This window comes from Phyllostomus discolor, chromosome 2 (genome assembly GCF_004126475.2).
Source record: "Phyllostomus discolor isolate MPI-MPIP mPhyDis1 chromosome 2, mPhyDis1.pri.v3, whole genome shotgun sequence".
NCBI lineage: Eukaryota > Metazoa > Chordata > Mammalia > Chiroptera > Phyllostomidae > Phyllostomus > Phyllostomus discolor.
The window spans coordinates 144,450,329-144,464,292 of NC_040904.2; the positions used below are offsets into that span (position 1 = coordinate 144,450,329).

At 44.6% G+C, this 13,964-nt stretch overlaps 1 protein-coding gene across 1 annotated transcript; it reads right to left on the bottom strand.

Annotated features, from left to right (window-relative positions):
• Positions 1–925: 925 nt before the first annotated feature.
• On the bottom strand, positions 926–13,137 carry LOC118498425. Its single transcript, XM_036016479.1, has 5 exons — positions 13,100–13,137; positions 12,380–12,515; positions 10,961–11,017; positions 2,015–2,119; positions 926–1,258 (listed from the first exon to the last, which is right to left on the bottom strand). Exons 1-5 carry the CDS (start codon positions 13,135–13,137, stop codon positions 926–928), a joined length of 669 nt encoding a protein of 222 aa, XP_035872372.1.
• Between the last annotated feature and the right edge of the window lie 827 nt (positions 13,138–13,964).

Here is a 13,964-nt window from a genome sequence, read left to right on the forward strand (position 1 = left end):
TGGATCTAGAAAGCAGTGAGGTTTTGGGAGGTCAGATTCTGAGGTAAGGTGAGAGTGAAGGATAATAAATAGGCATAGTGTTTGAGAGAATAGAGTTAACTAACACTACAGTAATAGATTTCAGGAAACCATGAAATGGGCTAAGATCTGGAAGGGGTGTTGTGTAGTATTTACACTTGTATGGAATATCTATTATTTACAGTAATATCAGAGCAACAATCATATGAGAGAATCTATGAGACCTAGATAACAAGAATAGGGAGTATAGGACCTTGAGTAATGTGCTAATGGAACACAAATGAAGTGAAGGACAGTAAATTAGCAATACACTATGAATGAGATAACGGGAAACCTGTCAAATGATATGATATAACCAGTCAAGCAAAGAAGACTATACAGAAAGAAGAGGAATGCACAAACACTATTAAAATAAAAGATATAAGAATAATGAAAAATAGTACTAGAATTATGCAATAACTTGCAGGTTCTCTGTAATAGCAAAGTGAAATTTATCTCACTGTCTCAACTGTTGGGATGCCCCCTCTTGGGTTCAACTCTAGTCTTTTCACAGTTCCAGGTACTTTTGTCTCACTTGTGGGTATTTAAAACGAAAAAGGAAAAAATGCAGAAGAAGAAAGGAAGAAAAGATAACATTGCAAACAAAGGAGGAAGGGATAAATCTAGGAAGAAGGAAAGAGAACAAAAGGGATGGCAAATCTCAAAACCCCTCAAACTCATGGAGATTAAATAGCATGCTACTAAACAATAGTATAGGGGCTATGTGTGTCCTGTGGGGCTGGGAGTCAGGGAATGGTCCTCACGAACAGAAATGGTGGGAGTTGAGCTCAGTGGACCCTCAAGCTGCCTGTCTCAGGGCAGAGGTAGAATTGGGTAAAAGTGTGGGGCTCAGCAGGAGGAGGAGAAACTAATTCAAAGGAGCTATTTCCTGTGTGGGTATTTTGGCCCAAGAGATTAACTGTAGGTATTTGGGGACAGATTCGTAAAAGAAAATGAGGTATTCAATTAACTTCTTGGGTCTCACTCTCCCAGGACAGAGTGTGGGGGGATGGCCAGCCCAAGTGGGAGGCTGTAGAGTGGGTGATAAGAGAAACTTCCCCTTACTCTTCTTTCTTGAGAGGATACAGGTGAGGTTGTAGGCAGCCTGGGATGACAGAAAGCAGATGTTGTCCACAGGGTCCTGGCAGCACAGGGCCAGCAGCTTTACCCACTGCTCCAGCTGGGTGATCTCCATCTGCATCTAGGGAAAGAAGCTGGAGGTTACCAAGCCATTCCCTTGGGCTGAGTTCTCGCAGGAAAAAAACTGGGAGAAGGGAATGCATGTGTCAGAGTCATGGAAGGTGAGAGACTAGGTGAGGTCAGTGGAAATGGGATTAGACAGGTAAATTCTGTCCTTAAAAGACATAAGGGACCATAGTTTTGGAATGACCTTACTCTGTCTCCCTTCTTTGCCTCTTGGCAGCCCACTCACCTGTCAAGCCTCACTCAAATGCCTCTTCCTCTATGAAACTTTCCCTACGGCCATCACTTGTAATGTTGGTTTTGATGTTTCATTCCCACATTTGGTTTACACATTCATTATCACCTTCTGTTTAAATTCATGCTTCGTGTGCCTCTCCCCACAGTGGACAGTAAGATCCATACAGTCAGGGAACTGTCTCGGTCATCTGTGCGTTTGCTACAGCACCTGGCACAGTGTCGGGCACAAGGTGAGTGCTTAGTGACTGCTCGTTCAGATGAATAGTACCAAAATGAAACAAGTGGAATGAAATAAAATTGGTGGATGGAGAAAAAGACCAAGCAGAAGACATCAGCAGGGACGAAGGAGACAACAAATGGGATGCACAAGACAAAACACAATGGGGTCAGGGCAAAGGAGGATGAGCACGAGTGACTGAGGCTCAGTAATGCACATGATGCAGTTCTGGATAAACGCAGGAATAAGGGCAACCAGACTGGGTATGCGGCCCAGGCTCCAGGGCAGCCTCCCCCTCACCTTGAAGTTCTTCATCGTTGCAGCAAATCCAAGAACATGGGCAGCACACTGCATGGCCCGTTCCCGCTCACTGTCTTTCTGGGAATTAAGCCATGGATCCAAAAGCTGGAGGGAGAAGAGGATAAAAGGAGAGGCCCATTCAGCTGCATCCCAGAGGACAAGAAGGGCACTCTTGAACTGGGCTTCAGCAAAGTATCAGGGTAAGACTTCTGACAACAGGGCCTCTTCTGCCAAGAAGACGGTTATGTGGGTCTGGCACCAGAGGCCTTCATTTCCCAGCACCCTCATCTAGGTGCTAGAAGTCTCCTCAATTCCTCTCCCTTCCTTTAGGTTAAAGCAGTGGCTCTCAAAATATACCCATTCTGTTCACTTTAGTGGGTCCATATACCCTGGTGTTCCCCTACCCACCTCTTCCCACTTTTCAGTAGAGGAGAAGTAGGTAATAACAAAGAAGAATCACTATACTCATGGATTCCAGGGCAATGTGTGTAGAAGTCTGCTTGAGAAATATAATGATAAGCAATTTCACTGGACATGCAATGCATAAATGCCTCACCTTTAGTCAATTATGGGCCCAAAATATCACTGACCCAAACACGCAGTGCTGTTCAATTTATAATCATTGATCTAACATGATGCATCTAAACAGACAACAATTAACAATTGAAAAAGAAGAAGAAAAGCAGCAGGTAAAAATTCACAACCAACTGAAGAGAACACTGAGGCTGCACTGACCAGAAAAAAACACTTCCTGAAGAGATGAGGAATTTCAGTGGGAATTTCAGAAATCTCCCTTGCAGCGGACTATGATGAAAACCCCAGCATTGAAACTGTGTTCTGTAAATACCATTTGTCACAGAGAGGAATCAGAGCTCCTTGGAGGAATAGTGATTCCAGGGCTGAGATAGGAAGGATACACGATACTACACTGGAGAGCAAGGAAGCTATTGAAGGCTAATGGAGCTATGTTCAAGGGATTCAGGAGCCAAATCAAAGTCACTGAAGGTAGGCCAATGTAGACATCAATAGAAAAAGAGTTGTACTTGATTAAAACCCATGAAACTTTAAAAAATTCATTATAAATTCAAATGTTACTAGGAGACTTCCTCCCACATGGAGGCATAGGAGGATACACTTTGCCTGCTTACACAACCAAAAGCAGAACAACAAGAAATTTCAAAACAAAAATGAACCAGAATTGCCAGAAAATAGAACTGTATGGCAGTCCGACAACCAAGGAGTTAAAAAAGAAACATTCATTCAAATGGGTAGGAGGGGCAGAGATGGACAGCTGGGGCAGGGAGGACTCCTGGTAAGGCAGCAGCTGGTGGACCTGGTGGTCCCACATTAGTGTGAGGATAATCCAGGAGGAACAACTGGGGAGTGAGACAGACCACACAAACCAGGGATACAGCATGGGGAATAAAGCCTCAAAATCTCTGGCTGTGAAAACTTCCAGGGATTGCAGTGGCAGAAGAAACTGCCAGACTCACAGGAGAGTTTGTTGGAGAGACCCACAGGGTCCTAGAATGTACATAGCCCACCCACCCACCTGGAAAGTAGTACCAGAGGAGCCCAATTTGCTTGTGGGTAGTGGGGAACATGACTGAAGGCTGACTGAGAGCCCAGAAAGTGACATTGTTTCCTCTCAGACCCCTCCCCCACATACAGCACCACATTGCAGGGACATGGGTTGCCCTGCACTGGCAATACCTAAGGCTCTGCCCCCTTACAACATATCAGGTGCACCAAGACAAAGAAATATGGCCCAAATGCAAGAACAGATCAAAATTCCACAAAAAAAGAGCTAAGTGATGAGGAGATAGACAACCTACCTGGTACAAAGTTCAAAGCATTGCTAATCAGGATGCTCACAGAACTGATTGAGTTCAGTCACAAAATGAAGGAAGAAAGGAAGGCTACCCAAAGTGAAATTAAACAGAACATATAGGGAATCAACGGTGACGAGTAGGAAACTGGGGCTCACATCAACAATTTGGAACAAAGAGAAGAAATAAACATCCATCTAGAACAGAATGAAGAATCAAGAATTCAAAACAAACAAACAAAAAAAGATGAGAGGCTGAGGAACATCTGGGGCAACTTTAAGCTCTCTAACGTGTGAGTCATAGGGGTGTCAGAAGGAGAAGACGAAGAAGAAGAAATTGAGAGTTTATTTGAACAAATAATGAGGGAATACCTCCCCGATCTGGAAAAAAATATAGACTTCCAGAAAGTCCAGGAAGCTCAGAGAGTCCCAAAGAAATTACACCCAAGGAGGAACACACTAAGGCACATCATAATTGCATTACCCAAGATTAAAGACTGGGAAAGAATCTTAAAAGGAGTAAGAGTAAAGGAGACAGTTACCTACAAAGCAGTGCCCTTAGGACTATCAGCTGATTTCTCAAAAGAAACCTTATAGTCAAGAAGGGGCTGGAAAGAAGTATGTGAAGTCATGAAAAGCAAGGACCTACATCCAAGATGACGATCCAGCAAAGCTCTCATTTAGAATGAAAGGGCAGATAAAGTGCTTTCTGGATAAGGTCAAATTAAAGGAGTTCCTCATCACCAAGCCCGTATTATACGGAATGATAAAGGGACTTATGTAAGAAATAGATAAAAATCTAGAACAGTGAAATGACAACAAACTCACAACTATCCACCACTGAACTTACAAAACAAAAATAAAAACTAAGCAAACGCCTAGAACAGGAACAGAACCAGGGAAATGGAAATCACATGGAGGGTTTTCAGTGGAGAAAGGGAGGGGAAGAATGGGGGGAGAAGTACAGGGATGAAGAAGCATAATTGGTAGGCATAAAATAGATGGGGAGAGGTAAAGAATAATATAAGAAACAGAGAAGCCAAAGGACTTCTATGTACAACCCTTGGACATGAACTAGGGGGGTGGAATGCTGGAGGCAGGATGGTGCAGGGTGACGTGGGGATAAAGGGGAGAACAAAATTGGGACTACTGTAATAGCATAATCAATAAAGTATACTTAGAAATAAAAATTAAATGAAGTAAAAATTGATACTAGAACAATAACTGTCCCTTGTTGCTTTTGGAGAATACTGGGAAATAATTCATTACTGTGAAAACTGATAAAGAAAAAGGATGCAGTATTTATCTTGCCTTTTCTTTTTTTCTTTTTTTAATGTATTTTATTGATTATGTTATTACAGTTGTCCCATTTCCCCCCTTCTCTCCTCTCCACCCTGTACCCCCTCTCCCACCCATGTTCCCCCCCTTTAGTTCATGTCCATGTGTCATACTTATGAGTTCTTTAGCTTCTACATTTCCCATACTATTCTTGCCCTCCCCCTATCTACTTTCAACCTACATTCTGTGCTACTTATTCTCCATACCTTTTCCCCCTCTCTCCTCCTCCCACTCCCCTGCTGCTAACCCTCCATGTGCCCTCCATTTCTGTGGTTCTGTTCCTGTTCTAGTTGTTTACTTAGTTTCTTTTGGTTTTGCTTTAGGTGTGGTTGTTCATAATTGTGAGTTTGCTGTCCTTTTACTATACATGTCTTTTCTTTATCTTCTTTTCTTAAATAAGTCCCTTTAGCATTTCATAAAATAAGGGCTTGGTGATGATGAACTCCTTTAACTTGACCTTATCTGAAAAGCACTTTATCTTCCCTTCCATTCTAAGTGAGAGCTTTGCTGGATAGAGTAATCTGGGATGTAGGTCCTTGTCTTTCATGACTTGGAATATTTCTTTCCAGCCCCTTCTTGCCCGTAAGGTCTCTTTGGAGAAATCAGCTGACAGTCTGATGGGAACTCCTTTGTAGGCTCCTGTTCCCTTATCTCTTGCTGCTTCTAGGATTCTCTCCTTCATTTTTACCTTGGCTAATGTAATTATGATGTGCCTTGGTGTGTTTCTTCTTGGGTCCAACTTCTTTGGGGCTCTCTGAGCTTCTTGGATTTCTTGGAAGACTGTTCCCTTAGACAGACTGGGGAAGTTCTCCTTTATTATTTGTTCAAATACGTGCTCAATCTGTTGCTTTTCTCCTTCCCATTCTGGTACCCCTATAATTCGGATGTTGGAACGTTTAAAGGTGTCCTGGATGCTCTTAAGCTTTTCCTCGATTTTTTGAATTCTTATTTCATCATGCTTTCCTGCTTGGTTGATTCTATCTTCCTTCTGGTCCACTGTATTGTTTTGAGACTCAGATTCCTTCCTTTCACTATTGGCTCTCCTCCGAGTATCTTCCTGCATCTCTTTTATGGTAACCTGCATCCTTTCATGTAAATTGCACCCAAAATCACTCAATTCCGTGAGCTTTCTGATCAGCAGTGTTTTGAACTGTGCATGTGATAGACTGGCTATTTCTTGGTCGCTCAAAAGGATGAGTCCTGGGGGACTGATCTGTTCTGTTGGAAACATGTCTTATGTCTTTCCCTGTCTCTCCTCCTTTATTTTTCCCCCCGGTCTGGTCGCTGTTGTTATGGTGGGGGGCGGAGCCTTAGGTGTTCATTGGGGCTGGGCACTCCGGTGGCTAGATTGTGACATTATGTGTGGGGGTGGGGGCGGGTGCGAGAGCGGGAGGGAACAATGGCGGTAGTTCTGTTCTCCTGGGCTCAGACCCTTCCTTGGGATCCTGGGCCCCGAGCTCTGCCCTGGTCCACAATCGCTGCCCCACTGGGTACGCCAGTCGCAGCTTGCGTACTCAGGGATCACCACTGCGTCCTTGCGCCCCGGATTGCTGTAGCACCGATTTTGCGCCAAATTTTCCCCGACCTCCATGCACTGCCGACCTGTGTCAGCCCCACGCCCACCCGGCTCATCGTCTCCTACCAGCCTGGATGTACGGCTCCACTTCAACTTCTTGGCTGTCCAACTTCCATTCAGATAAATCCTCTGTCAGTTCTGAGTGATATTCTGTCTGCAAATCATTGTTGTTCTAATCTTGGTTGTGGGAGGAGGCACGGTGTGTCCACCTATTCCTCCATCTTGCCGGAAGTCCACTTATCTTGCCTTTTCAATATGAGCTGCACCTCAATGGCAACAAATAGTCTTTAGAGGTAACTTCTTTTTAGAGAAGAGTTCCAGCAAATATGAATAAAGAATGCTGGAATCACAATGTCATGGTTTTGCAAAAAGAAACAGAAGTACATTTATTCCATAGGATACTATGTAGCAGTAAGAAGGAATGATCCAGTGCTGCGTGTAACAACATAGATGAAGCTCAAAGATATATCACTGAAGTGAAGTAATACAGGCACACAGAAAAACACATACTCTATGATGACATTTATATGACGTTTCCGGAACAAGCCAAACTAATCTATGGTGATACCAGCCAGAAGAGCGGTCATTGGCAGGGGTTATTCACTGGGAGTGGGCATGTGGGGAACCTTTTGGGTACTGGAAATATTCTATATGCTGATCTGACTTGTATTTTACACAGATGTGTACATAAGTAAAAATGTATCTAAGTACATTTATGATCTATACAGTTTAATGTAGCAAGTGAAATTTTAGTAATAAGTTCTTTTTAAATAGTATCACCATTTTTTTATTGTATTTTTCCATTACCACTTAGTCCCCTCACACCATCCTCCCTGCTCCCCGCTATCACCACACTGTTGCCCGTGTCCATGAGTCCTTTCTCCTTCTTGCTTAACCACTCTGACCCTCCCCTTACTTAGCTATCATGCTGCCCTGTTATCTATGAGTCTGTTGCTATTTTGCTTGTTAGTTCAGTTTGTTCGTTAGTTTCCACATATGCGAGAAATCACATGGTATTTGTCTTTCTCTGACTGGCTTATTTCACTTAGCATAATGTTCTCCAGACCCATCCTTACTGTCACAAATGGCAAAATTTTCTTCTTTATTACAGCTGAGTAGTATTCCATTGTGTGAATGTCCCATGGTTGTTTTATCTCCTTGGCTAGTGATGAATGCTTGGGGTGCTTCCATATCTTGGTGATTGTAAATAAAACTGAGGTGAACATAGGGGTGCTTACATTCTATTGAATTCGTGTTTTGGGTTCCTTTGGATATATTCCCAGAGGTGGGGTCACTGGGTCAAACAGCAGATCCAGTTTTAATTTTCTGAGGTATCTCCATACTGCTTTCCACAGTGGCTGCACCAGTCTGCATTCCCACAAAGAGTGCAAAAGGGTTCCCCTTTCTCCACATCTTCACCAGCACTTGTTTGTTGATTGATCGATGATGGCCACTCTGACAGGTGGGAGATGATATCTCATTGTGGTTTTACTTTGCATTGCTCCAATGATTTGTGACCCTGAGCATCTTTTCATGTGTCTATTGGCCATCTGTATGTCCTCTTTGGAGAAGCATCTGTTCAGGTGCTTAGCCTATTTGGTAATTGGCTTGTTTGCATTTTTTGGTGTTGAGTATTGTAAGTTCTTTATAAATTTTGGATATTAACTCTTCATCAGATGTATTGGCAAAATGTTCTCCCTTTCTGTGGGTTGTGTTTTACTGTTGTTGATGTTTTCCCAAGAAAATTTTACCCTTTGAGACCCTTTTACCCTTTGTCTCAAAGGTGGGTAGATGGACCTGGAGAACATTGTGCTAAGTAAAATAAGATAAGAGAGAAAGACAAATGCCATATGATTTCACTCTTAGGTGGAATCTAATGAACGAGCTGAACTAACAAGCAAAATGGAGACAGACTCATAGATGGAGAGCAGGATGACAGCAAAGGTGGGGAGGTGAGGGGGTGAAGGGGTTGAGCAAAAAGGAAAAAGGACTCGTGGACAACCGTGTGGTGATTGCTGGGGGCAGGTGGTATAAGGGGGGTAAATGGTAATGGGAAAAATACAACAGAAATCAATCAATAAACCGGACCACGGGGACCTGTGGGACAGTCCCAAAATGTCCAACATTTATGTCATTGGCACCCCAGGGGGAAACCAGAAAGTGCAATACTGAACAAATTTGAATAGGTGATGGTTGAAATTTTCCAGCATTGGCTAAAAGACGTAACTTCAGAGATTCAAGAAGCTTCGTGCATTCCAACCAGTTATGTCTCAAGAAATCCGCATGCAGACACATCATACTGAAATTTCTGAAAACTGAAAACAGAGAACCCACATCTTGAAAGAAACCAAAAGGAATGAAGTGTTACCTATAGGAAAAAAAGGATTTGAACAGATGTGTATTTCTTATCAGAAAGAAAGAAGTGGAAGGATATTTTTAAAATACCAAAATTCAAATGACCCTGGATTTGTGTCCTGAGAGGGAAAAAGGCCTTCAGAAATTATGGTGAGATAAAGGCACTCTCAGGTGAAGGAAAATGAAGAGAATTCCTGGACAACAAATTTGCTCTCAAAAAATCAAAGGGAAGAAAAATGATAACAAAAGTAAAGTTGGAACATAAGGATTGAATACAAATGGTAAGACTTTTTTTTTTAATTATCAACCCAGGACATGCTCATTGATTTTTGAGACAGAAAGGAAAGGGGGAGAGAGGCAGAGCAACATCAGTCAATTGCCTTTCCTATGCACCCCAGACCAGAGATCTCTGGTTCACACCCTGACCAGGGCCCGGTCCCCTACCTAGGCAGGTGCCCTGACCAGAATCAAACCCACAACCTTTCAGTTTACAGAATGATGCTCCAACCACGTGAGCCACACTGGCCAGGGCAACGGACTATTCTTCTGATGAGATCTGAAAGACATGTTGGATGGCTACATGGCTACTATTGGATGGCTACTATTTCAAACCAAATAGAAAATTGTCTCATGGGGTTTTTAATGAAAGTAAACATAATGTGAAGACAGCTAGAACACAAAGAGGGTGTAGAAAAAAGAAGTCTGTGTGATGATAAAGTGTCTACCTTCCACCTAGAGTGGTAAAATATTGATTCTAAGTATAATGGGTTGTGAACAGTATGTCTATTGTAGTCCCTAAAGCTACTGCTATAAAACATATGCAAAGAGATATTGTCAAACCACAATACATAAGCTAAAACATAATATTAAAATGTGGAAATCAACCAGAGGAGATAAAAAAGGAGGAAACCGAGACACAGAAATGAGAGGGAGCAAGCAGTACACACATCAGAAAGTGGTAAACCTTTATTACTTTATTATATCAGTAATTTCATTAAATGTCAATGACCTAATGAAAATATGTCATGAAAGAGGCTCCCCATGACCACACAGCAAACCGCGGAGCCAGAATCTGGAACTGCAGCGTGTGGAAGTCAAGAGCCCCTGCTTTCAACTTTAACTGCTATGAAGCAGCAGCAGAAGGGCGCTGAGAGAGGAGGTGGTCACGGCGATGGCTGATGGGGAAGAAGGAAGGAGGAGGTTTTCTTCTCTGAAGGCAAGACCTACATTATTTGGATCCCAGCCCTTCTTAACCTTTCCCTAAGAGCTCTGCACCCCACCTTCATCAGCAGTTCTCCTTCTTAGTTTGTCCCTAGACTGTTCTCCTCATCTGCTTCCAACTGTACTGAGTTGGTAGTGTACCCCCAAATTTATGTCCACCCAGCACCTCAGAATGTGACCTTGTCTGGAAATAGGGTCTTTGTAGGTGATTCAAGTTAAGGTGAGTTCCTACTGGGTTCAGGTGGGTCCTAACACAATGCTGTCCTTTTTAAGAAGAGAAAACATACACGCACACACACATGCACACACACACACACACACACACACACACACATGCAGAGGGGAGAATGCCCTGTGGAAATGAATGGAGACAGATTGCAATGCTATGTGTCCAGACCAAGAGATGCCCCACAGGTTGCTAGGAATCACTGGAGGCTAGGAGAGACACCTGGAACAGGCTCTCCTTCAGAGCCTCCAGTAGGAACCAACCCTGCCGACACCTTGATTTTGGACTTCCATCCTTCATGACTGTGACAGCATGTTGTGTGGAGCCCCTCAATTGTGGAGCTTCATTACGGCAGCCCTAGGAAACTAGTATGTCGACTTCCAGGGGCTTCTTCCCACTGACCTCCAAGCAGTCCTCGATCCGTGTGGGCATCTCAGTGATGACTGTCTCTTTGAGTCTCTGGAGGGATCCCATGGTCACATTAAACAGATCCTGAGGGAAATAAAGGGACTCAAACAAATGCCAAGCTCTCAGGCCCAGCCCTCCTTCCAGACACCCTGCTCAGAATTCTGGCTGTCCAGGAAGCCTTTGTTGAGAAAGCCTGCTCCAAAATTGCCCCCTACACTCCAAGCGCTACTCACCCACCACTCACTTCAATAGATTCCCCTGTTGTGTGCACCAGAGCACAGATGTCTGCCTGTTGGGCAGTTTGTCTTGGTGGACTGGGAGATCCCTGACAACATAGCTACTACCCCTGGCTGCTCCATCCCCACTCCCCACCTGAGTTCATCTGGGACTCTGCTCCCAGGGTGGGCAGCTTCAGTAAGAGGCCCTGACTCACAGGTGGCTGGTTCCAGGGGGAAGAGGACCGACCTGGCAGTTGGCTGCTGGTAACTGATTCACAAAAGCTAAGAGAGTGGATTTCTCCCTCTCACCCTTTAGTGAACTGAGTGGCCTTGCCCAAAACCTTATAAAGAAAGTAGGTAAGTTGCCAAGGAGTACTTCTAATGGTAGGCCTGCTGGGAGAACTGAAGCAATATTTCTGATAGATCCAGACCACTAAAACTGAAAAGCAGGGGGAAATAGTAAGAAAGGCAGCTTTCCCTGCAATAAAGGACTGAAAAAAAAAAACCCACCTCAGGGTAGAGCTGTTCTTACCGGGCACTGGGAATTCCGAGTCTGCCCCCCCCCACACACATACACACAGGGAAATCCTGTCAAAATACCCTCCTCACCCTGTCCAGATTTACACTGAGGAGAGCCCCATGGGGACACAACCAGAGGAATCTTCCCATCTCAGCCCTTTCTGTATGTACCAGTCCTTCCTTCATAACATAAATAAATATGAAGTAAAAAGGAAGGACCACCAGATATCAGATGAAAAGAAGGCCCAAGGTGAACAGACCAAGTGATCTTGAAGAAAATCAAGCAAATTCAGTTGCTACCTACCAGCAATTGCATCTAAAGAAGAAACTAAGCAAAGAAGTAGCCCAGAGGCACAATCGTAGATACAGAGACTGTTTTGATGGTTGTGGGATGGGTTAGGGGTGTGGGGGAATGGGAGAAGAGGTGAGGGTATTAAGAAGTACAAATAGGTCATTACAGAATAGCCAAAGGGATGCAAAGTACAGTAAAGGGAATGGAGTAGCCAAAGAACTTATGCACATGACCGATGGACGTGAACAATGCCTGAGGGAGTGGGTGGTGCCAGGTGGAGGGGGCAAGGGGTAAAATCAGGGTAAGTATAATAGCACAATCAATAAAACAAAATTAAAAAAATAGAAAACTAAAGCCAAAGAGACAAACATCAGAGTAACTTACCACGTTGGCCCGGGCCTCCTCTGGACTGGATGCATCCTTTTGCAACACGTCTGCAGGCGGCAGGCAGAACACACTCCTGAAGCACAATCGGAGCAGCTCTGTTCCTTGTTCCACCTCTAAGAGGGGCCCCAGCATCCTAGGAAACAGGGAGGAGAAGTGTAACTAGACCATGGTGGTTGGTAATAACTGCTGAGGAAGGTAAAGAAGGGGACAGTAGAGACAGAAGGGTAGGTGGGAGCAAGGAAGAGGGAGATACCAGAAGAAAGACTAATAAGAGGAAAAGGAGGAAACTAGGAAAAGGTGAAAGGAGCCAAGAAGGTGGAAAGAAGGGAACTAAGGGGAAGAGGTGAGGCATGACTCTCACTGGAAAGGGTACTGCTAATTAGGGAGGATATATTGCTCTTCGGTTCCCCAGAGGTTTTCAGAGAATGGGCCTCAGTGATGGAGATGGAGGTGCCTAGTTGGGGCAGCCCTGAAAGCAAAGGGAAGCCTGGGAAGGAGTGACAGCAAGTCCTGTCTCCAGGTTGTCTCTGCCAGGTGCTCTGAAAATCTCATCCAAAAAATCCTGACAAAAAAAAGGGGCAGACATTGTCCAGTCAATTGCTACTACTACCTTATGCTAGAGGCAGAGGCAGAAAATAAGTGGTGGGGGTCGACTAGGTAAGGAAGAGCTGTAATAGAACCAGGGCAGAGAAGACAGAGTGGATGGCATGTCATTACCTGAAGTCAGCGATGATGTTCCTTGCCTTCTGTCTCATGGGGCTGGAGATGGAGTCCAATGGCTCCTCGCTGATCAGCTCCTGTCTCACACACACGCACACACACACACACACACACACACACACACGAGGGTGGCAAACATGTTTTTCCCATCTGCCTCTGTGTCCCCCTGCTCTAGGCTGTGTCCATCAGAAGATGGGATCTAGAATTTCTAGGAACCTCCAAAGACTCTGAGGACAGCGCGCCTCTCTGACTTCTAGCCTCACCTTCCCCCAGCCTAGGAGTGCTACCAGTGATTCCCACGAGACCTGTCATCCCTCCTCTCTGCTTTCCCACCTCCATCCTCCTCAGAGGTACTTACCACCATTAGGTTTATTACTGACAGTTTCTGGGGGAAACTGAATCCACAGGCCAAGTGCTGCTGGCTGCTCAGGATGTTTGTCAGGATATTCAGGGCGTCCAGGTAATCCTGCTGCAGGTTCTTGTCCTGAATGAACCAGGAAGCTCATAGACCTCCAAGGTGAGCATGACCCTGGGACCAGAGCACACTACCTACAGCAAGTCTGGGGGATGAGGAGCTAAGCCTTCTGTAGCCTTCCTCAGACTGAAACTCTGGGTCTCCCCTGTGAGGGGAGCCTGGGACATCCCTATGGAAGATGGGGCCAGCCTGCTCACCAACGCCCTTCCTGAGTCCCCCTCGTAGATCTCCTAAATTTGGATAGATTTATGTTCCTTGTCTCTCAAATAGTGTCTTCCCCATGGATAAGTTCTTCCTAAATATGTGTAGCTGGGAATGGAAAGGGCTTCATCTCCATCCCTGGGGATCCAAGCTGCGGACAAACAGCAAAGGCAGGAGAATAGTATG